General features: G+C 45.7%; 2 protein-coding genes across 8 annotated transcripts; one reads left to right on the forward strand and one right to left on the reverse strand.

The window, feature by feature from the left end:
* Window positions 1–5,665: 5,665 nt before the first annotated feature.
* LMOD3 (leiomodin 3) lies at window positions 5,666–11,506 on the forward strand. 7 transcript variants are annotated; one of them, XM_026052598.1, is made up of 3 exons: window positions 5,666–6,004; window positions 7,304–8,602; window positions 11,357–11,506. In XM_026052598.1, exons 1-3 carry the CDS (start codon window positions 5,666–5,668, stop codon window positions 11,381–11,383), a joined length of 1,665 nt encoding a protein of 554 aa, XP_025908383.1. In that variant the 3' UTR covers window positions 11,384–11,506. The 7 variants fall into 7 exon arrangements, 1 of the variants encoding a protein (XP_025908383.1); XR_003251477.1 differs by lacking the exons at window positions 5,666–6,004; window positions 7,304–8,602 and adding exons at window positions 10,554–10,606; window positions 10,951–11,053; XR_003251476.1 differs by lacking the exons at window positions 5,666–6,004; window positions 7,304–8,602 and adding exons at window positions 10,561–10,627; window positions 10,951–11,053.
* Window positions 11,507–13,955: 2,449 nt separating this feature from the next.
* On the reverse strand, window positions 13,956–23,296 carry ARL6IP5 (ADP ribosylation factor like GTPase 6 interacting protein 5). Its single transcript, XM_026052518.1, has 3 exons — window positions 23,090–23,296; window positions 16,034–16,251; window positions 13,956–15,651 (listed from the first exon to the last, which is right to left on the reverse strand). Exons 1-3 carry the CDS (start codon window positions 23,263–23,265, stop codon window positions 15,479–15,481), a joined length of 567 nt encoding a protein of 188 aa, XP_025908303.1. The 5' UTR covers window positions 23,266–23,296; the 3' UTR covers window positions 13,956–15,478.
* Window positions 23,297–24,011: the final 715 nt, after the last annotated feature.

Here is a 24,011-nt window from a genome sequence, read left to right on the forward strand (position 1 = left end):
AACAGGTGTGAGGCACTCTGCTAAATCTAGCAGTGTTTGATATTTTTAATTGCTGCCTGGTTTTTAATGCCATTAGTTCTGCTTTGCGAGGCAGAACCTGCTTGAATTCAGGATTGTTTTCAACACATTCCACTGCAGGACCTCGGAAGCTTCAGAGATCTTTAAAGCTCACCTGTTGTGTGGAATTGGGTGGCCAACACGACTGGGACGTGAGGTGACTGGTGGTTTCTGTGGAGCTTTGATTTGTCACGCTGGAGTTTCCTGGTTGAGAGGGGTCTCCCTGCGGCTCGTGGGTCAGGGCGCAGAGGCGGCGCAGCCGGGCGGCCCCAGGGGCTGCAGGAGCTGCAGGGACTTTGCTCCATCTCCCGGCCTGGGCGCTGCCTGCGAGAGGGCTGCTCGCCCGGCCGGGCCTGCCGCCTTMTGGACAAGCTGGGGCCTCTCCTGGGCAGATTCCCATTTCCTACTCTATTCCTTAATGTCCTCYGTGCTTTTCTGACATATTTAGTTCATTTTGAAGGTAAGAAGCTGAGGGCTTTGGTTTTCCTAGGACTTGACACAAAAATTAAAGACTGTCAAAGTAAAGCAGATAGAAAAAGAATTTAATTTTTTACAAAATTTAATTTTTAAAAAGTTATTAATAGCTATTAATTTAAGAAATCAGATTATCTGTTTCTGTTATGGTACGACATCTCCTGCTTGGGAAAGGGGACGGCGCAGGCAGGGGTTGGTGCTGGCAGCGCAGGAGGACAGAGCATGGGGAGGGATGTCAGGGTCTTGGCAGGAGTGTAACCAGATCCCAGGACCATCTCCCTCGCACCCATCCAGCTGTATTTTCCGAGCCTGTCCCTCACGGAGGAGCTGCTGTAAATCCTTCAGGGAGCCCTTGGCGGCGGAGCGATGCGCTGCGCCTCCGYGGGCACCTCCTGCCCGCCTCCGAGGCCACCAGCATGAGCCTCAATTTATGTTTAATCGCTAGAGTGTCATCGAGGAGACGTGGAGCAAGAAAGACTCGCGGCGCGGGGCCGGGGCTGCCGTAACTCGAGCTATTTCAGCATTTGAATGGGCTATTTCAGCATTTTGCCTGTGGCCACAGTGTCAGTGAAGCCCGGGAGCTCATGCCCTATCCTACAGCCGCAGAGCCGCTTCGTTGCACCTAAAAGAGTCCTCGCCTCCATAGGAAGGGCCTATCCTGGCACGGGCCAGGCGCAGGGCTGCTCATCGCAGACTCATCTGAGCCAGAAACCCAGAGCTCTGGGGTGAAACGTGGGGCACGTCTCGCTCTGARGAGGTCAGTGGCTGTCCGGGAATACCCAGGGCACCGGGGACCTCATCTGTCACTCTGGGTCCCCCACAGCAGCCATCAGTGTCCAGGATGCTCCCAAGAGTCATGGATTTTTAAAAAGCCATTGAAATGGTTTAAAAACCCATCAGCTAATTATCTTAACTGTACTTAATGTAAAACAAGACACACACATTTGACTTCCCTGTGCCTTTCCTTGCTGCCTTGTTTTGCATTGCCTTGCCTTAGACTAATGTTTTCTCTCCTCTTCTCCAGTGCTTTCTTAGATTTCTCTGAAAAGGCTACTGAAAACCAAAACAAACAGAGAACAGATCTGTTCTTTAGCCTCCTGGGCCCAACCAGGCTCCCCCGGATCTCAGGGAGACGGGTGGTGGTTCAGCTCAGTTTGCTCCTGTCTGAGCACCCGGAAAGGACTAGACTCTGCCTCAGTGACACGCAGTGATTTAGTGACAGCAGGACAGGGTGATATATATAAAATATACATATTTTCCCACAGGGTGTCTCTCTCCGATTGCTATCGTTACTTAGTGTTATTGTCGTTAAGGGGCCCATCATGTGACCCTTTATAATCCCTCTCTTGCGTTACAGGGATCGCAGGACATACTTGCTCCATGCTACTGTTTGTCAGTTTTAGCCTGTGCCACGAGGCTGCGAGGAGCTGGAAAGTGATGCCAGGTTATGTTACATCGGCGCCTTTCCCAACTCGTCCCAGTTAATGCCTTGGCACTCGGGAGAGGCATGGACTGGTAATAAAGGAAAACAAATGTGTGGGTTTTGTCAGCAAAAAAAATGAGAGCTAAAGATACTGCCGTGAAGTATTTGGCCTCAGCCTGTGCCCCATCAATTACCTTAAAAATAGAACRCATTTTAGGCACTTGAAGCATGTTTTGATGGCCTGCTTAGAGTCAAAGTGACACCAGAGCCTACCCCTCTTGATATTTGACTTTAAAACCCGTCAGCCCTTTTGCCTGCAAGACAGATGAGTCGGAGTTCTTGTAGGAAATGCATGGATGAGAAAAATCATTTAAATGAAGCAGCCCTGCTCTCAATTCTGCCAGCTTTCATACAAAGGTTCATTCACATGCAAGCGCTTGCCTTAGAAACAGTGACAAATAAGAACGGTTCACTATTAAATGCAAGAGTTTGGGTTTTTTTTTTTTTTGCTGTGGAGATTTTATTTAACACTTGCTAAATACTTGTTAGTGAGAATGGTGAGGTYGTAGCTGCAGGAATGACTTTGTACAACAGATATCACAGCTGGACCCCGGCAGCCCAAATTTCTGTGTTTTTATTCCTGTTYGGACACCACGTTCAAGAGGCTGCGTGAATACCAAGGAATAATGAACAAACCAAAATTAAACAGACGGAGATCTAAAATAAATRCTGAGTTTGCCTCTGATGGCGCCTGCAATCGGAGTCTGCTCATTCCCATGCCAGGATGGGCGCAGACTCCGACCCACCCGGAGCAGCCCCGTGGTCAGTCCCTGTTGCTCGAGGGATGCAACACGAGAGCTTTGGCTTCTCTGGAGGAGGACCTGCTACGCAAASCACTTTTTCTGGAGAAAAATGACAGAATTAGTGATTATCTTAGAAAAATCYGGGAGAAATACTTGCAAAGGATACTGGGAAGAAGGTGGGAGTTTTTGCTTGGAGAAGACCTTTAGATTTGTGTTCAGCATGGAGGGTGTCGTTTGTCCTCATAACGTGCTTGGTTCCAGTGCACCCGTTTCCAGTTGCGTTAAGCGACGTGTTAGAAAAGGAAGTGAATCCTGTTCTCAAACTAATTTATGGAGGAGACCTAAAGTAGGCAAAATATGATACCCACCTTGTGATGCTCTAGGATTAGCACCCGTGTAATTGGGAGAGGTGTCACAGGTCAGGCCCTTGTTTTGCCTCTGATATAAAAGATACCCCTCCCAGAAGTGCAGTATTTCCTAATCATAGTATGGAACAAGAGACATATCTCTACTTAGAAGAAAACCTGACTTTTTAAGCCCTGGCAGTTTTCTCRGTATCCCTCTTTTCCCTCCCAAAGGACTTCACGAGTTTGACCCTGCTTAACTTAGGAGATCTAACAAGATCGCAGCCCAAAATGGCCTGGCTGAAGATCACGGAAACATAAGAAGGTGGCCAGGGGCTTTATTTACTGTCAAGAAATCAGCAAGCGATTTGTAACCACTGAATAGACAGATTCGATGACCCAAACAGCATCGTCCGGGAGAATAACATGCCAGCCACAGAAGAGCATTGATTTATTTGATAACATCAGGAACCCATTTATGGACTCCACTATGGACAGCAATTGCTGGGGGTTAAAGTTGGTAGACCAGACAGATTGATGTGTGGGTCTGCTGTTGTGCTTGCTACTGCATGATATAAAATAAGGATGTCCCTTGAAATACTGAAGGGTCAAAAAGAGCCATTACTTTTTTTGGCTTGTGTGTTTTTTGCTATCTTTTCCTTTGCCATTTGTTTTGTTCTCAAAKTTCTGCCCTCTTAGCTTCCATATAACAACATTACTTAAATGAAGACCTTGGGTTAACAGCATTTTAATAGAGGATAATAGGGCTTTGAACACTGTATTTCTTGTTGTTRCTAAACTCAGCAGGGGTAACCATCATGCAAAGACTATTTTGCTGCTAGCAGCCTCCAGCAGAGCATGATTTAGACTGCAGTGAGAAATATGGCATAATTTTTGGTGGGACTTGGTTTCACAGCCTGTTGTGTGCATTTCTTTCTACTATGGAAAACGCAATCACAGTTGCAAGGAGAGCATTTGATTTGATATCCTCTGTAAAGAGTATTTGAAATTTTGAAGGGAAATCTTCAAATGAACAATCCAAATTGTGYCATACTGAAACTGTGCTGTAGTAGAGAAATTACCAGCCCATGCAATTTAGTTTTCAYGAAACAGCCATGAACACAGACATCAACGATACAGCCTGCTGCTTTATCATGTAAATTTAGTAGCATACAAATATTCTAAGCAGAGGAGACCTTTCAATCTAGAACAGAGACTTAAAAAAGAAAAACAATTGAAAATAACTTCTATAGTTATATCAGCTCTAGGAACAGAATATATGCATATATATAGTAACAGRTATGTTTGTACTCACTAATTCTTTAAAAAGATAGTAACAAGTAGGGAAAAGATGAATCTCAGATGAAGTGCCAGCCACGGCCTGTTGAGGGTGCAGATCATGTCCATGGTAGAGTCCAGTATTTATGCAAGTCCAAATCTATTTGCAGAATCTCACCATAGTGACTTCAGGTACAAACTATTCATTTATCCATAGTCCTTGAAGATCTTGGCTAGGATGAGGAGCTCAAAGACCCCAACCCATTAATATAGGGTTAAAAGACTAAGAATAACCTCGGAGCAAAATGCCCTCAAATCCTTGTCACTGTCCTGGTGTTATCTCCCTGGAGGGAGAATCCAATCGTGCATGACCGACCAAGGCCAACAGGGATCTCCACTAAAAACAGCCTTACCAGGGACCCTGCCCGCCCCAGGACATGGRCTGGTTTCTCCTCCTTTCACCATCGCCACGATGGACAGAAGGACACTGCTCCTGGGCAGCGCCTGTGAGCTTGCAAGCAAGGCCTGTTTCATGCCTAACATCCTTCAGGCCCCACCACACACCAGAGATCTCTCCCATCGAGCACAGATTACTCTTCATACTGAATTTTCACCTGCCTTTTTAAGCCTTGGATGTTTTTTCTTAATCAAGAGCTGGTATTTGGGAAACTCAATGAGCTGTGGGACAGACAAACCCAAATCAAACCTACCTTCAGTATTCAACAAGGCTTTAACTTCTCCAAAGGCTATAAAACCAGGAGAAAATCATAGATTTTCTGCAAGCTGCCCAAAAAATAATCATTAAAGCCATCTTTTGACAATATTGATATGCAGAACTTGTACGATTCATCTTGCAATATAATATTCCACGCCACAAACGTTGCAGGTGCTGTTGGTTTCCCCGGTGGACCCGAGGCAATTCATGCCTAGGGTGAAGCATGCGAGGCATGAGGCCACGGGAATCCTCTAGAAAAGGGGCCATCTTCTGTGTTACTCAATGGGGACACACCAGCTGCACTGAAATGTCAGAGGAGTTTGCACAGCTGACAAGTTGCTGAAAATGGAGCATGGCAGCATCTCCATAAATTCTCTTTATCCAGCCAAGTGCAGCTTAATATAGACTTGGTCTCCCTGCCCGTCTCCCACACTGAGATGAGGAGCTGCTGCAGCTCATGACCAAAATACAAAGTTGTCCATCTAACCGAGTGAACTGCTGCTAGTGGGAAAACCAGCTTTTAAATCAYTCTTCTTCATTAAGTTTAAATTGGTAGCAGAGGAAGGAGAGCATGTCTGAACCCAGCCAAAACTCCGAGGAGGAGGTATGTGCCGAGGACATCGATGAGGACGAAATCCTGGCGAATCTCTCCCCCGAAGAGCTCAAGGAGCTACAGTGTGAAATGGAAGTGATGGCTCCAGACCCCAAGGTCCCCGTTGGGATGATACAGAAAGACCAGACGGAGAAAGCACCGACTGGGAGCTTCGACCACCGCTCCCTCGTCGACTACCTGTACTGGCAGAAGGCGTCGCGGCGCATGCTCGAGGACGAGAGAGTTCCYGTCACCCTCCTGCCCTCGGAGGTAAAGAGCAAAAACCCACAAATATCTATGGGGTGTCTGCTGAAGGGTGTATTTTAAGAGAGCAGTGCTAGAGATTTTGCTTCTCTTAAATACCTTTAATATTATCGCTTGCCTCTGTTTCTGGTTCTTACGTACAGCGCAAGCTATGAGCTTAAATCCTACCTAAAAGCCCAAGTAGTGACAGGATCCAGCTTGGGCTGTTACCAGCATTCTGTTGTTGTTGTTGTTGTTGTTGTTGTTGTTGTTATTGTTGTTATTATTATTATTTTCTAATTCTTTGCTTATGTTTTTTTCTCACATAAGTAAATCCTGATTTTCTTTCACCAGAGCAAATGACAGAGAGATTGTAACAAAATCAGTTCAGCAACTGCAGCTCAGATTTACTTGACTTTTTTCAGATTTAGTAGTCTGCTTTTCCCTAGAAAATTTGCATTAATAAGCAAAAGGTAGATGTAACAATTGATGGAAATTAATGTCACACTGCAAAAAAAAAGGCCCACRTTTTTACAGTGTGCAAYATTCATTACTGACCAAGCATCAAACTCTAGGGATGAGCCCAGCCATTTTCAATGCTGTTCTTAAATTTATGCTAGTTCCTTTATGTCTTCCAACTAAGGTCATGCTTAGACATTTTTTTTGGAATTAGGGCTGCATTTTGCAGCTATTAGGATTTGTTGCTCTAAGGGCAGAAATGGAATTATGACCATTTAATCTGACTTTCCGTGAACAACAGGCCCTGATGCAACTAGTTGCAGGAGAATATTTTGATGTGCATTAGCACGGCGTTTCTCAGTGATGGGGAATTCACTGCCAAAAGTGCCCGATTATYCTGTTGCAGAAACGTCCACCCTCCCCAGCAGACCAGCTCCAAACATGCGTSTAAATTGGGCACACATTTTGCTTCATCTTTAGCAATTTGTCCTTACCTGTGATGCCCTAGAGAGGCACTCAGAACCCTAGTCCTACACACTGGGGGTCCAGTATCCCCTCCGTGGGCTTTCTGGGGCCGTACACGCGGTCCCCGTTGATTCCTGGTGCTCGTGGCATGCAAAGGGAGCTTTCYCTCTCATCAGGGAAACAACAAAACTTACACAAAACACAGAAACCAGCTTTGTGGGGCAGCCTTGACCTACAGGTCATGGTGCTTTATGCGAAATATTCCYGTTGGGTTGGGTTGTAGAGTTGGGTGTAGAGGCGTCTGAAAGTCTGACTTTGACATAAAGCAAACGTGCAGCTGCGTCAGCTCTGGGTTTTTGCCTTCCTCAGAGAACGGGTGCAGAGGAGGCGGGAGGAGACGCGGGCGACGCTGGCAGTGCTGAGAGCAGGAGGTGGCCCGAGGTGGAGAAGGAGAGACGCTATCAAAACGAGCACGTGTCCAACTCAGTAGCGCCAGCTGCGGAGACAAGCAAAGACGCGAGTGACAAGGAGGTAGAGGAGGAGGAGGAGGAGGAGGAAGGAGAAGAGGAAGATGAAGAAGAGGAGGAGGAGGGGGAAGAAGAGCATGATGAGAACGAATTGCAGACAACAGAGACTGACACCAATGAAAACAGTCACAGAGATCAGATAAGTAAGGAGTCAGGTACAGACTCAGAGGAGCTCACTGAAAAGCAAGAGGAAAATGAAAAGAAAATATCGAAATTAAACATCCCCAAAAAGTTAGCACTGGATGCTAGCTTCATAAAGCTGAGTGCCAGACCCTCAGGAAATCAAACCAATTTAGAGGAGAGTTTGGAGAAAGTCCGCAAAAACAACCCGGACGTGAAAGAGGTCAACCTGAACAACATCGAAAACATCCCCAAAGAAATGCTGATAGACTTTGTAAACGCCATGAAGAAGAACAAGAACGTCAAGACGTTCAGTCTGGCCAACGTGGGCGCCGACGACAACGTTGCCTTTGCGCTGGCCAACATGCTGCGCGAAAACCGGAGCATCGCCACCTTGAACATCGACTCCAACTTCATCTCGGGCAAGGGCATCGTGGCCATCATGAGGTGCCTGCAGTACAACGAGAGCCTCACGGAGCTGCGCTTCCACAACCAGCGCAGCCTGCTGGGCCACCAGGCCGAGATGGAGATCGCGCGGCTGCTGAAGGCCAACCCCACGCTGCTCAAGATGGGCTACCACTTCGAGCTGCCCGGGCCCCGCATGGTGGTCACCAACCTGCTGAGCAGGAACCTGGACAAGCAGCGGCAGAAGAGGCACCAGGAGCAGCGCCAGCAGCAGATGAAGGAGCAGCGGGAGCTCATAACCATGCTGGAGAACGGACTGGGGCTGCCGCCGGGCATGTGGGAGATGCTGGGGGGCCCGATGCCGCAGGCGATGCCACAGGAGCCTCCACCGGCGCCCAGGCCGCCCGCTCCCACCGCGGTGTCGCCGAGCAAGAGGAAGGAGAGCGCGGGGCCGCCGGCGCCCGCCCCGCCGCCCGCCGCGCAGCCYGTCTCCTTCCGCGTGGTCAAGCTCAAGAAGACGCAGCGCAAGCCGGCCGTGCCCGAGTACGTGGAGCCCGCCGAGAAAACCAACCTCAAGGACGTCATCAAGACGCTCAAGCCGATCCCCCGGAGGAGGCCGCCACCGCTCGTGGAAATCACGCCGAGGGATCAGCTCCTCAACGACATCCGKCAGAGCAACGTGGCTTACCTGAAACCGGTAGGTGTGGAGAGCGGCGGGCTGGGGGTTCCGCCTTGCTGAGGCACCCAGCTCCACACCAGCCCATCGCCGCCTCCAAGACGAGCAAYACGCTGGGTGCTAAGGACTGCAGGCGGTGACCGCTGTCCCGGCACTGAGACCTTCTGCATGATCCCACCACCCCGAGGGAAACGATAAACTCTGCCTAAATAGATCAGCAAGCTGGTGGACATGAGGAGCGAGAGGGAAACTTCAACCCTTATGCAGCACAGTCATGGGGGAARGAGAGGAAATCCAAGGGGGATTTCCAATTTCTGTCAAGCAGTAGACAGGAATTCAGTATTAATAATAGTAGTAATATAGTCATTATTTTGACATGAAAATACTGTGATAATAGCTGTTGCAGGAGAGCAACAGGAACTGTTTTACTAATTCTTATTATCAAAATGCAGATCTTAATATATAATTTGAGCATCCAAATGTCTGCAGGATAATGGGTCCCCCGGTCTGCTAGGCAGCTGTGCCAGCCCCCAGCTCCTGGGGCTCCCAGGGCCTTGGCAGGGCTCTGGGCCAGCACTGTGCAGCTCTGGCACCCTAAAACACACTGTGGCAAACCTGAGGAAAGATGTCAGGGAAGGACGAAGCTGAATTTAATCTGAAATTAAGCTTTCGTGTGAGGAAAATACATTTTTATAGAGTTATTTTCTTTATGCCGCCTAGCAGTGATGTAGAAAAAACCCGCACTGCAATATTTTTCCCATTTGAGCCTATGAGTTGCATTTGGACTTCTCCCTACAGGACAGATAAAAGCTGTGTTTTCTTGGCTACCTGAGGATGTAATATGTTTTTATGTTTGCCTTAAAATATTTCAGCTGAAATCATTGSTCCTCTAATATGCTAATTTGCTGCAAAAGGTGTAAGTTTTGTTCTTATTTTCCATAATTGGGTTTWAAAAGTTTAAAGTTTAAAAAGTTTAAAAAGATAGAGCAAAATTATAGGAGGAAAGTAAAACTACTGAAGGGAATTTACATTCCCTTACACATAAATGTTTCAATGAAAGAGCTCACAACGACTCAAATGCAGGTCTAAGATGCTCACAAGCCACTTTTTAAAATGTTAGTCACCATATTTAACCTTTTGACTTCTCAGAATGTTGTATTTCCTTGCATTGTGCCATTCCCCAAGGAATACTTGTGTCCAAGGGATGTGTTTGAAGCTGGCAATGTCAGCCAACTGGTGGTGTTGCTTACACTACAGAAAGAAGCCAGGAAATCCTTTGCAAATAGAAATGGTCAAATTGTGTTTCATAATTCACATTTTCACACTGACTTTTTTGGATGATGAGTCACAGTTTGCTTTCATTTGTGTCCAAACACAGGTAATTATCTGCTCTGTAATTTTGGAGAGAGATTTTTTTCCAGAACCTTTAAAGCGAGGGCCCTTGCAGGGACCTCTGCCTCCCTATGCAGATTTAACACTACTATCTGTCCCCAAATCATTTTTGCTTTTGTCTGGGTTTTAATGGCAGGAGTGGTTGAACTGCAGCCAGGGCTCCAAGCAGCTTCCCGTCTTTCTAGATCTCAGTATATATTCTGTATTTTGAGTCCCTTGTCGGAAAAGAACTGCTTTTGTGCAGGTATAACCAAACAGCTGCTTTTTGGTAGMTCACCCAAAAAGGGGCTTGCATTCGCATGCTGGGATAGGAGACTTTCCTGCCAATGAAAAACTCTCTCACTGCTGCTGTTATTCCTTTTCCTCTCCCTTTTTCCTAGAGAAAGGGAAGGTGACAGTGTTCTTGCTTTCGGGCAGAGCACAGCCCACAGCAAGGCAAGGATTAGGAGACYTGGGCTAGCAGGTGCCTTGGAGCAGTGCCGTTAATCCCAGCCGTTCCCTGTTTGTTAACTCGTCCTCAAAGCCCCAGCAGGATTTTATAAATAGCAGTTAGAGAGGGGTTGGGAAAAAAGCTGGGATCTTTTTTCTTTTCCAGTGGCTCTTGCCTGGGATGCTAAGCAGTAGCAGAAGAAGGTGCTTCCAGGCAAATCCCAGGTTTCTGTGATGTGGCAGAGAGGGAATGAGGGTTTGCYGTGTCCGTAGGCAGCCTGCAGAGCTCGGCCACTTGTAGTTGGTGTCTGTTAATCCCTGAGGTCAGCCAGGTGCTCGGATTTATTTGCTTCTTGGTGAGATAAAAGAGTCAGTACTTTGCACTTGTGCTTGTTGAGGTTCATGGACACTTGGAGAAGATAAWAAGGGGTGGGAGCGAGTGCATGTGGAAAGCAGAGTGAGCAGAACTCTGTGTCCTTGGGTATGGCTCATGGCTGTTCCCCGTGACTGCTCAGTTTGAGGTTTTGGTTCTTTTCTGTTGTGCACAGAAAATGCAGAGTTTTGTAAGAGCTCCGTGGTGGCCCCTGGGCAGATCCCTGCAAACCCTGTCAGCCTGGGTGCCCCCTGGTYGGGAGACTATGGGATAAAAAGGTGAATGTGTGGACTGTCTTTAATGGGCCGATTCTTAACAGTTGTTATTACAGCTTGTAGAAAGATAAAGAAAATGCCATGCGCTTACTGATATTGTTTTTTCACCCAACCAAATCTTTTAACCTGCAAATATCAAGTAGGGAACTGTGAACAAAAATAAATTCCTRACCTGAAGTCCTTCAAGGTCTTAGCTTTTATATGTTTGACCATATTGTAGTTTCTGAAGGTATATATTAACCTAAGCTGGTATGGAAATAAGACTGGGAATTTTCCTTGTAATATTYCTTTATTTCCCTTGTCTAGGTGCCATTGCCAAAGCAGTTGGAGTAAGAGACCAGACAGATCTGAAGAAAACACCTTGAAATAAGGACTGTGCAAGGTTTGCTTACAATTGTTTCACCAGATGTCTTCTTCAGAAGCCAGGTGGTGTTTGTGACTCTCTGGGAACAAAGCTTGCAAAATGCACTTTTGTAAGGGTGATGGAAAAGGCCGTAACAGGAAATGTCCATGTTAAGAGTTTCCACCAGCTACCAAACGACCGTGGTGCCATCTGTCTGCCCCATGGACCGGAGGCTCCAGTTTGCTGTGGGAGTTATTTTCTCAGAGGCATCGATAACCTTAAATCTGTGTGGTTTGTCAGTAAACAACTCTGCTTCCATGTTGTCTTTCTACGTTCACATTCTCCAGGAACATGTTGTGCTTTCTCTTATCCTGCTTTCCACAACATGCTCCTTGCTTTATTCTCCTGTTCATAAGAAATACATTTGGTTTCTGTGTAAACAGCTTTATTTTTTAGGCTGAGGAAACAGAAATGAAATAAAGGTTCTCTACGTAAGATGTGTGCAGCAGTTCTGTGGCTAACAGGTCTACAGAGCAGAGCTGCTGTCTCTAGAGCCAAGAAGACACTTTAACGTATGGGATGTTGAGTGCAAAGGCCTGATGGTTTTAAGCTACGTGTATTACAGAATACATTCTAGCTGGTATTGTACTAGGTCAGTGTATAAAAGAGGTCRTGATCTGTTCTGAGAGCTGTAATGTTTGTTCCTCATGATGCATCTGTCCTTGATGTAAACCTTAATCCTCTCTGCCGCTTCACGTTGTACCCACCCTAGCAGATCGCTCTCTGCGTTGCTGCTCAGCTGGCCTCGTACCCGTTCTGTGGTGGGCTTGAGGAACTGAGCATTCCTTCCAGGGAGGGTGTGAAGAGYGTGTCTTGCCCCTAGCAATGGAGGGAGATGGGCTAGACATGGTTGGTTAAACACCTTAAGACAGATGTAGTCTTTCTGTGTAGCTTTGGTTTTACTTAATATTGTGAATTTTTCTTAATTGCTTTTTCTTGTTGTTGCAAGCCTCCCTTCTAAGGCAATTCGAGAAAAGCGACATCTCTGAGGAATGCATCTGCAGAAGACCTATTTGTTTTAGCAATTTCAGGCTRTATTGCACAGTCTCATAACCATGTCGTTTCCTGTGTTCCTCCTCACAGCAAAGCCTTTCCTTTAGCTAATGTGCATATCCCCTGCCACCTTGTAGCTGACACGTTACTCCTAGCATGCTCAGCTCTGCAGCTTGTTGTTGCCTTCAGGTGGGTGCTTCCTTGTTCCTTCCGCTCCTCTGGCAGCTAAAGCTCAGTCACGTTTGGGACTAATGCTGTTTTGTGCACTCCTTTCCGCCCCAGTGTTTTTGGTATCACTATATTGCTTTCATTCCTGCTTTATCAGACCTCCCCGCTTCCAAGACTCTCTGCTGTCTTTGGCTCAAGCTTTTATCCTTGGTCTTTCTGTGTCTGTTAAGCTGGTTTCTTTCAAATCCCTCACTAGAGCATTGCCTCCAAACTTCTAAAAGCTTCTTCTCTGCTGCACCTCTCTTTGCAACTTCCATGCAGCAGCCTAGTAGATGGATTGCTTAAAACTCAGCAAGCAATTTTTAAGACATGACAGTATCACCATGTAAGGGGAGGGTGAAAAGGAAGCACTGTTTTTACTTCACCTCCGCTTCTTACAGGCCTCTTTTGTGTAAAGACAGAACTGCTCCCTTTAAGAAGAGGCAGCAAGCTGGTATTTTAGACARCTTCTCCTGTCTAAACGGAATGCAAAAAGGCAGCTCTGCAGGGCACTGCTAGGATAGTCTCTCCCTCCTGGCTTCTGTGAGTAACTGAGAAGCAGAGAARAAGCAGGTGGGACAAGGAAGGAGTGAGAATCAAGCAATACTTTAGAATTGCTAAATGGGGCAGCTCAGTCCAACTCACCGCTCCACCCAAAGCGGAGCCTGTTCTGGGCCTTCAGCCCTGGCAAGTACCCGGAGGGTGTTTTGAGCAGGCCCTGCTAAGCCCTAGTTCAATACAGAGTCTTGTTGAGCAGGAAATTAATCACAGGACCAAAACAGCCTGGCATAGAGACCACACCAGCAGCTTGACTGCAACACAAAGCTAATGTCATAGCTGCRTTCAAGCCACGGCTCTCAGTAATCCCAAAGCAGGGAGAAATACCTCTAAGGCACTTAACAATACCTTAATTAAAATAAAATCCTCGTTATGTAAGACCGAGGCAGCAAGAACAAGTGCTCAAAGACTCTCCTTCTGGGGGAAGCCTCTGTGAGGATGCAGAAGTTAGTAATTTTCCTGCAGCACAGAGGCTTCCCACCCACCAAAATTATGGCATGCAGGGCTCAGAGCACTCAATCAGGAGTTCACCACCACCATAACCTTGTGGCAGGAGCTGTGGTATGACTCTACCTCTAATGATACCATAGATATTTCCACCAACAGTAGGAACTGAACATGCAAACTTCAGGTAYGGTCTCTTCTCATAACCTGAAACAAATGCACTCAGTAATCACCATTAGAGTTTATTTTTCTTCATAACTGTGCAGTTCTTAAAATTCAACAGTATGGTTGAGTAATAGGCTACTACCTTCTCTAGGTGTGGTAACAGTTTTCATAAAACAAAGACCATGCGCCACAAGTGAAGAATTGAATCTTTAGCTGGAATATACACAGACACTTTCAATAAATACTGATCACATTATAACATTTAAATGGAATGACATTTTCAAATTTCTACACAATTCATTATGAAAAAACATGAGTAGTTACATAAAAGCCTCAAATTTTAGGATAGTTGCTTTATTATTAATTAAACCAGTTCCTTTATTAGTAAAAAAGAAATGCAAGAATATTTGAAATGGAGTGTCACCTGGAGATTTCCCCACTTRTTTTTGGTACCTTTTATCAAGACAATTCCATCAAAACTGGCAGCTAAAATATATATATTTAAAAAAAAAATCCCCTATACCACTTTCAAGAATTGTTGCAGGTAGAGATACTTAATGAATTGGGAATGGGTTTCCAAAATTTTATCTTGATACTTATTGCTTTTACTTGTAAACCTGAAATCCAGTTTATTTCTTTGAATAGTGCCAGAAAGAGATGGCAAGATGCATGTTTTATCTTACATCTTTTCATTCTGGTCAATATGGAGAGAAAAAAAAAAAGAGACCCATGCACAAAGTCACCACACACACACACACACACATACACCTTCATCTACAAAACAGCCTTAGAGACTAAAGCAGAACAAGCTAAGTCCTAAAGTAGCAGTGATTAAAAACATCTATAGGRTAGAGTCATAGCTAGTCTAGTTTAACTGCAAATGCTCTTTCTTCCTGTGTTTAGCTGTAGTTTAGGTGTTATGTGAAGAAGTTCTGGCTCTCCTGTGAACAAGAACACTTTCTACAGATATCAACAGGATCAAGATTTCAGAGAAAAGGGTGCATTTTACTGGAAATGATAGGTGTGTGGTATCATTTCTATTCATGCTTAAATCTATTTAGACTTTCAGTCTGCTAAAGGAGGAATGTGAGGTGAGAAAAGAGCCCATAACCATTGCAAGAGAGGAGTTGCAGTTTCGTTGTCTGCACTAGAGCTAACACCATGATCCCACTCCAGACCACTTCAGCTAGGGGTTTTAGGGATGCAAGAAATGCCTATTTTTGATACATTCCAGCTCCCCTTGGAGTTGGCCAGCTTAAAGGTGCTGCATAGTGCAGTAAACTGGCTGAACTGCCATCGTGGAGCCTGGGGACAAAAGGGACATTCCTCTTTTTAACAGACAAGTCTGCAGCAAAGATGGTTGGAAAAACTGCGTTCCACAGGGATTCCATCTCCTGCCCCTTCCCCCCCAGCAAGAAGAGACGAGCAAGTAGGTTCAAGTTAGTATGTATTTGTGTAAACACCAAAACATTTTGCTATACAATAGAAAAGTTACTCTCCTTATATTCTTAGAGGAGCCCTGAATACCTGTATCCTGCAAGTATTAATCTGTGACACATGTGCATTCCCTGCTTTGTACACCAACTGAAAGCAAGCTTGAACAAGAGTAAATAGCAACTACGCTCCTGCAAGAGGAAAAAATACCAGGTTACAGTTGTTTATTCCTTCACTTTAGATATGTAGTCAGCCAGTTTGTTGATGCTCTCCTCTTGTTGTTCTAGAGCATCCAGTATGATGCCCATAGGGGTCTTCTTCAAACCAATTCCTTCCATTTTGTTCTCCAGTTTGTTCTTTATGTTCCGGAGCCTCAGAGAAGCGTGGACAAACATCACTGCATAATAGAAAAGCATTATTTAATTGTTAATGTCCAAAAAATATGTAATTTTTACAGCATCCACCTTAAGAGAATTTCAAAAGGCACAGTATCATTTGAAGAAGCTGAAGTCCAAATGACGACTTAAATAACTGTAAGTATCCATTTGATGTTCTTTTCTTATCTCTGAAATAGTTATATCATTTAAGATAGCTTGTGTTGTTCTGTGCTCTTCCCTTCCTTCTCCCCCTCCCCCCCCATTTTATTTATTTATTTATTTTTCTTGGGGAGGACAATTTAGGTAATGAGACTGTAAAACCAAGAGCTAATTTAGAYATTGCAGGCTTGGGAAGGCTCAAGCCTGCTCCCCAGCCTCTCCAGAGAAGCTGAAACCACTTACAGAGCAGAGGAAGAGTGATCCCAAACATGAACACCATGACGTCTCCCAGGTAGGAGATCAAGAAGTAGCTGGACAGCATAATGGCCACTACGAAGGTGCTTGGGTACTGCTTCTTCAGCTTGCGGAGGATATCCTTGTTGTGCGACACCCACACAAAGCCCATGAACACCAGCACCACCACAGTACCACCAATAAGCATGTTCAGGGGGCTCAGAAATCTGGAAAGAGAGAGAACAGACAAAAAAAAAAAAAAAAAAGGATGTTTGAGCACCTTAATTACTAGTTTTCTCTGTGAGCATAGCTCAGGATGAGTTTCTGTAACACCTCTTTCCTTTGCAACCAGAACTCTTGCCTCTGCTCAATCTGCTCACTTGACTTCAGACTCAGAGTTGGCAAATCTCAATGGCAGAGGATTAGGAAGGTTTTCCTAACAGTGATAACTCCAGGAGATACTAGGTGAGAACAAGGATTATAGAAGCTGGATTTTCACCCCTTATTTCTTTAACTTTCACTTTGCTCTTCCAAGCAAAGATCCCTCYGATCCCTCTTTGGTGTCTATACCTGTTTACACCCTGCTCAAGGGWTAGGGGGAATAGTAGCATGGGGTAAAGATCTCGCAGGAAGCATGAGGAGAGCCAAGTTTAGCAAGAGGGCCACTGTTGAGGTTTGTGTTCTGTTACTGCTGTAAGAGTTACCAAGTAAACCCAGACATTGGGTGGGAATAGCTTTGGACTGTCAGCAGCACTTGTCCCTTTTTTGGGGCCAGGGTGAGAACTTCACCTGCTCAAACCACTTTCCCAAGTACTTCAGAGGTTGTTTTGTCCTCAGCTTTCAGTTGTGACTTAGCTCATTCACATACTTCGCACGAGACCCAGGCTCCACTATTTTAGTTAAACATTAATAAGCCTCATGATTTAATGAGAATGAATCTATATGCTTGTAGGTACACTAGTCTAACCRTATTGCAGTTATGCTCTGAGATGCTGCAACTATCACAGCAGTATAGCGCTGCCCAGATAAAGTCAAATGTCATCAAGATTTACTCTTTTAGGTTTTAGAGCTGGTCTTTCCCAAAGCTAACATAAAATAGAGTCGTTGCTCTGCAGCACTGCTGAAAAGGATGCTATGGTTTGTGGTCTCTGCTTGGCATCCTGCAGAAGCAGATGATATCTGTTGCTGGGCTGGTAAGCAGACACCAGCCCTGCCAGAATTGCTCTCCTAGAGAAGGGAGAGAATTATTTTAAAACAGATACAGCCTCTTGATTCTTTAAGYCAATTGTGCCAACAGAAGACAGGACAACTGGATGGAAATAGATTAAAATTCAAGCTGGTTCCCCACCTGCTTCTGCTACTCACGCTGGAGCACCAGGGTGGCCTTGGGGAAACAGTGATAGGGCAGCCCTGCTTTTTGCATCTGAGTCACTCCCTGCCGCCAGCCAGGTTATATTTAGCTCTCAACTGTCAATCTTAAGTTTCCAGGCTGGAAAAAGTGAACAGCGTTGCTCTGGAAAGAACCTGGTTTCATCCTCACTCCCCTGCAGCAGGAAGAGGTGACCCATGACTGGACTACACTCGTGTCCAGTTGTATAAATACTACCATACGAACAAGATTTTTGAGGCAGGAGTCACCTCCACTTCCCAGCTAGCTTTGAACAGAAGTGGCCAARCTCAGTCAGACAACTTGCAGCAGCTCTGTTTCACATCCCCCATGGCTGACAAGATCATCCAGGATGGAATGAAAAATAGGACAAAGTTCCACTSGGACATGTTTTCCTCTCAAAGTTTTATCTTCTCCATCCATTCTCTACTATAGAATTCAGAAACTAATGGAGAAGAGCAAGATTCCCAGATTTGAAATCAAAGAGCTGAAGAATGATTTGCTCTATGGTTCTTTCCTGCGCAGGTTCTGCACTGCTGGCTTGATGTAAGGGACCTGAAGGGGAAACTACACCATACTTCTCCCACACACACGAATTCAAAGGATCCCACTTTCCTGGGTAAAGTTAATTGAATTACATGTTTTCTGAAGTGGGCTGCATTCCAATGCATACAAAGAACAGTGAACAGAAGTATAAAATGAGGTTATTCAGAGCCACATGGGAACAGATGGGGATAGCAGTTGCCACTGGGAATTGGTATTTGGATTATTAGCCATGTGTCCACRGACTTCAGGGCTCCTGAATACAGTAACCTGATAGTGTTTCATGTGCCAGGCTCTCCTTTACTGCTTGAATGGCCCACAGATGCAGCATAATTCACAGTGCTATCAAAGATTTTAACAAATATCACTACATAAGAACATCTTCTCTGCCAATGGCATTTGAAAGGAAGGCAAAACCTTCATTATCCATTTTTATCCCAGTCATTTGGCAGCAGCACAATAGCTAAGCGCTAGAAAGAAAAAAAAAAAAAAGCAAATTGTTTCAGATCATTGGTGTCTGAGAAAAGCAGTGCTGCATAAGAAGCACAGGAAATCACCTTATAATTGAACCATTAATATTGATATTTATATCCAAATAAAAAGCATAAGTCAAATTCATGCTCAGACAAGAAGGATGGAAATCTTTCAAAGCTGCAGTGACAAAGTAAGTGATCAGCCATTAATTATGTTACAAACCACTTTCTAAATGTAATTTTCTTTAGGAAGGATTTATTGGACCTCTCAAATATTGAGATATGTAACACACCGACCTAGAAGCATGGCAGTGTTTGTGGTAACTTGAATTCATGCTGCTCAGATGACTTGAAGGGAAAAAAGCCCATGGGAAGTTGGAAGACAGACAACTGGTTCTCACTAGCCTAAAAGAAGCCAGAACAGCAGGACTAAACTCTGTGTAGAGGTGACAAGAGCCCAGAACAGATGGCACAACCTTTCTGGATGCTGCATTGCTCTCTGGGGTAAGCAGAAACACCCAAAATAGGATGCTGCAACCTGCAGTGCACTTGGGACAGATCAATTGGATAGGGCCATCACTACAGCTTTGCCTCAGGGCTGTACCAGCCACTTGCAGCTGTGCTGCTGCCCTTCAGAGACAGCATTTGCCTCAACATTTGCTTCCATATAAAGAAAAGATAGAAAAAGAAATAACAACACRAAAGCAATTTGCCTGACTTCAGGCTGATGAAGGGCAGCAGAGCCACAGGCACTGTCCTGTGCTGGATATAACTGTGTGACTCGGTATTTGTTGGGACAATATCCAAGAAGAGCAGAGATCCCAGCAGCTCGGAGCGTAGCTGTGTGTGGGAGTAAGCACTGGCAGCTAAGCAGATACCTCTGACCGGCAAAAATAGTTGAAGATGAGATAGGCTTTTTTTTTTTTTTTTTTTTTTTTTTTTTTTAAACAGGATTCACATTTCTAGACTCTGTCCTACATGTTTCACTGAACAGCTTAGAGGAAAATTCCTAAACCTGGACTCGTAGTGACTTACCACACTGACTGTTTTTGGTAGATTATTTTGTAGATCTGCATATAAGTCTACACATATAGCAGAAGAGATGACTGGTTTACTTGAAGAAGATATGACTATAGCATAGGGGGAAAAAAGGCTCTGGCAGCATGAGCTCAGAAAGAGGATGGCCTATGTAAAAAGCAAGAACAGGATACCCACAGCCTTAAAAAATTCTACTTCAGAAGATTAACTCAATATGATTATTTAAGTTTATTAATGAATTAATACAGTTGTAAATAATGGTAGCATGTGAAAATATGAATGCCTGATGTAACAAGTCTGGTCATAGCTAGGTGACAGTCCTCAGCATCTGAAGATTTAGCAGTGCTGCTTTACTTTCCTGATGAAAAGTTTTCAAAGGGCAGCCTTTCATTTGTATTGCTTTGAGAATGGGAGCCAGATGCCTTTCTGCTAAATTGCCAGTTCTGTAGCATGCAACATACGTTTTGGGGCACTGTGCATTGCTCACTCCTCTGTACTCTTTAATTAGGCAGTAGGAAAACTAAGCATTTTGCTGTTCTGGAATGTGTGGTGTGGCAAGGGGACTCTAACAGCAAGTCAGTCAGCTAAGGTGGAGGTCTGGGGGAGACACCCCCTTGTTGGTTGCTGGTGGGGAGGGCAGCAGATGTTAGAGCAGAGGGGACTCGGGGCTGCTGAGGGGTGTTAAGTCACATGAGGGTGAAGAGTTYCTTATACGAGGCACTCTGGAATCCATCGCACTTTTTGCATACTATCAGATTAAAATTAATCTTTGGCAACTACCTAGCAATAACAGCTACCTAGCAATAACCTATGAATTCAAGTAATCTGAACACTAAGACAGATGTGTGGTGTAAGAGKGGGTGAGAGCAAAGACAAACAACACCTATTAAATATATTGCTATTTATAGGTAGGCAGAACAATGCGGGAGGCACTGCTTTTAATTAAAAACAAAACAAACACCAAAAAACATAAATCACTCACAATGACAAGGCCTTGCCTCCTGGCAAGAAGGGGCTGCAGTCCCCAGTGTCCCTACATCTGGGAAGAGGGACACAGTTTCACTTAGAAATTTTCTTTTTTTCTTTCAGCTGCAGCAGAGTAACAGTAWAATTGAGCATGCGAGCCCTGACTCATTCTTAATAAATTCTTTTAGGAAGCAAGGAGACCAGGCTGCCGTCACTAGCCTGTTTTAGTAGATTAGCATTCATTAGGTAGTTTTAGTTCCTTGCTCACAGATCCATTATTCCCTGTTCCTTCTGTAGGYTGAAAGCAAGATACATGATGGCCAAGCACTGAACATCATTTACATGTAACAATAGCTATAGGAAAAAGCAGCTGGAGGAGAAGACGAGGGACCCATGCAGTAGATGCCATTATGTGCATGGTAAGGTTACTCCATACCCTGTAAAGAAATGGTAAAAGGTTGGAGAGTCTACTTTTTTTTTTTTTTTTTTAACGTGTACAAGAGGCAGTGAATGGAAGCTATAGCTTAAGTGTTGTTATCTCTGCACCTGGCTTTCTAATTAGATGGTTTAAGAGCAGGTAGAGTTGGTTGTGAGCTAAGTTTAGTTTTGATCACAGAATGACCCCTGCATTGGCTGTTTGCATAATCCTGCCTCCAGGCCCACATGATGCTCTCGAGTTCCTAAAAAGCCATGATTCACCATGTATCACTCGGGGATTCCTGTGCAGGACAGAATGAAACAAGGTTGCAATTTAGTCATCAATATAAATTTACCAGGAGACCTCTCTTTGCCTTTCTCCCAGAGCTGCAAAGTTGCCAAGTGGAAACTGTTTGCTAGAAGTGGATAGTTTTTCCCCAATTGAAGAGTTACACTGTTCAAAGGACAGTTTCATTTTCAGAGTTACACTGTTGCCTTCAGGGTTCTTCACCCTTTTCCTTTTACCTCAAGGTTAGAAGACACGGATTTGTAATGAGATCAAGGCCTACAAGAGGTACAACTAAAAAAAAAAAAAAAAAAATCCCAATCCATCTGTTCCTTGTCCAGAATTTTTAACTCAGTGGGTTACTCAAAATTAAGAGGATAGTTGTTCTCATATTGTGATCTGCAAGGCCCTTCCTCCTTCCTTTCCCTCCCTTGCTCCAAGCGAAATAGAAACACTGAGCCTGAAGAAAGTGGGAGAGGCATCATGCTTGATGTGAGCAGGAGCAATGAAAGTACAGAAGGGGAAAGGAATTTAGGAAATTAAGAGTTGTTTCCGATTTCCGTTTYCCAGCCAGAGGTATCAAAACTCTCTTCCCCCCTCATCTCTCTTTTGGAGTTTCGTTTTTTCCTTGCTTTCCTTTCCACTTTGATTTGCCTAGTCATTTAGACTTGGCTACAACACCGCGCTGCTAAACGAGGGATGATGAACACAGGAATTTAACCACAGCAGCACAGGAATGCCAAGAGAAGTCACATTTTACCACTCTAGCAAGTTTACTACACAACACTCCACCAAAAACAGGAAGAAAATGCAGTATAGAGGGGCCTTCCTTTCACAAAACATAGCCCAAAATTCTTTGCAACATAAAGTTTCCTAACTGAGAACCTGTGTTAATCACTTCAAAAGCTCTAACCAGATACAACTTGTTTAATAAAAACAACAACACAATCAGATTTAGAAAGAGAATTTTAAGCCTTTGCAGCAGACAAGATAAGACACTCTGCCGCCAAAGCCAGTTCAACCTAGTGCCTCCAATTTAAGCATTTGCCTATTGTGGAGAGCAAAGAAAATATATTCCTGCATCCATATTAAAAGCTTGATCACAACAACCTCTGCTGCATCTCTTGCTTAAAATGCTGGGTCAAAAAAYAAACAAATAAAGGTCATATAGGCCTTAATTCAAAAGGAGGTTAAAAAGCTATTTCCCAATTCTCTTTAGGAAAACTGAGCCTGATGAAAGCAAACTACCAGCATGTTGTCCATGAGGAGGTTTCCTAATGTGCTTTATACTTAAGGCTCTCCAGTATAAGTTAGGACAGCAGTAAAAGAAGCTGACACTGTCTCCTTTGGATAAACACAAAGCTATAAAATCAAAACGATCCCGTTTTAGTGTAGAGCGCAGTTTATCTCAGCGCGTCCAGCGGCAGGTGACAGGTTTTAGCAGGGAGCGTTAGGCCCCTGCGGAGGATGATGCTCTTTAGCTTCTCAGCACTTACCGCCATCGCCGCCTGTGCCTTCCCTTCGGGAAAATATGAGAACAATTGATGGAAATAAATAATAAAAATAAATGAGCAAAGCAAAACCCTGGGTACCTGGAGCCCTATTGAGCAGCCTGGGAGGGAATATCGTTCTTAGATCTGCTAGCACCCCCACCCCCAAGAAAAACAAACAAAGCCTGCTAGGAATGCTCAGTGATCTAAAAACTGGAAGAAAGGGAAATACAGAAGGAATAGATAAATAAATAAATACGTAAACAAATGGCACAAGCAGGGCGTTGCTCTCAGCGCACTCTCCATGAGGAGGATGGCAAAAAGCGCCTCCCCCTCTCGGAATCCGCCATGGCCTTTCGACCCCACAAGGTCCCCCTAGACCCCCCATGGCCCTCAGACCCCACAAGGTCCCCTCGAGGCGCCCCAAAACCCCCGCTTCCCCTCAGCGCCCGCRGCTCCACTGACCCCACGATGGAGACGACGGTGGCGGCCACCATCAGGTAGTTGGTCTGGTAGTAGAGGAGGTTGCTGACCACCCTGTTGTTCCACTTGGAGATGTCCTTGAAGTCGGGCCGCGCGAAGCGGTCCGAGCCGGGGAAGAAGTCGTCCCAGGCCCGCAGCGGCGCCACCTGCACCTCCATGGCCGCCAGCGCCGCCGCCCTCCCCGCCGCGGCTGCGGCGGCGCCGCGCGCACCAAGAGCGCGGCCGCGGCGCCGCCCCGCGCGGCTCGCTGGTTGGCGGCGGCGCCGGCGGGCGCGGTGCTGCGGGCGGGCGCGTTTTTCCTAGTCCCCTGATCTGCGGGATTWAAGGAGCGCACGGGGGAGCGGCGCTAGGTTGGATGCAGGGGAGGGGGAATGTAGGGCGTGCTCTGGTAATTCCAGTCGCTGCGCTAAATTCAGACCCGGTTCTGTGACCTGGTGCCAGGTGCCTTGTTGTGCGGCAGGGCGCAGAGTCCCGGCACAAAATGGAGGCTGGTGGCGGCAAGTGGCACAGCGGCTGCCTCCACCTCGGCGCCCACGCTGGGGTTGGGGCAGCCTGAGCGCCCTGAAGCCGCAATCATTAAGRACCTGCCACACTTCCTTATCGGAAAGCACTTGAACACCCGGCCTCTGGGTAGCAGCCGCCTGGCTTGGGAGAGTGAGAGGCACTCGTTGCACCAGGGCTCCGTGCCTCGTCCTCCTTAGGGGCTTGTGCAACATCAGTGGCTGTGTGGGCTCACGGGGAAGCGCAGAGGGGCCCTGGTGTGTGTGTGTGTGTACGTGCGCACCCCGCACTCAGGGGTCCCCGCCGCGGCCGCTGCGGCTCTGGCCCTCGAGGGAGCCGGGCCTGAACATGATGGCGGCCCCCGTGATGGCGGCCGGGGGTGGGGGGGGAGCAGCAGCCGCAG

Source organism: Nothoprocta perdicaria, unplaced genomic scaffold (genome assembly GCF_003342845.1).
Source record: "Nothoprocta perdicaria isolate Ctin4 unplaced genomic scaffold, notPer1 scaffold_9, whole genome shotgun sequence".
Taxonomy (NCBI): domain Eukaryota; kingdom Metazoa; phylum Chordata; class Aves; order Tinamiformes; family Tinamidae; genus Nothoprocta; species Nothoprocta perdicaria.

Bases quoted from the DNA above. Each gene is read 5' to 3' on its own strand.
- ARL6IP5 (XM_026052518.1), bottom strand. From the start codon at position 23,265: ATGGAGGTGCAGGTGGCGCCGCTGCGGGCCTGGGACGACTTCTTCCCC. The intron at 15,652-16,033 runs GTAAGTGGTTTC...TCTATTATGCAG, and splicing joins GATCACTCTTCCTCTGCTCT to TGATGTTTGTCCACGCTTCT.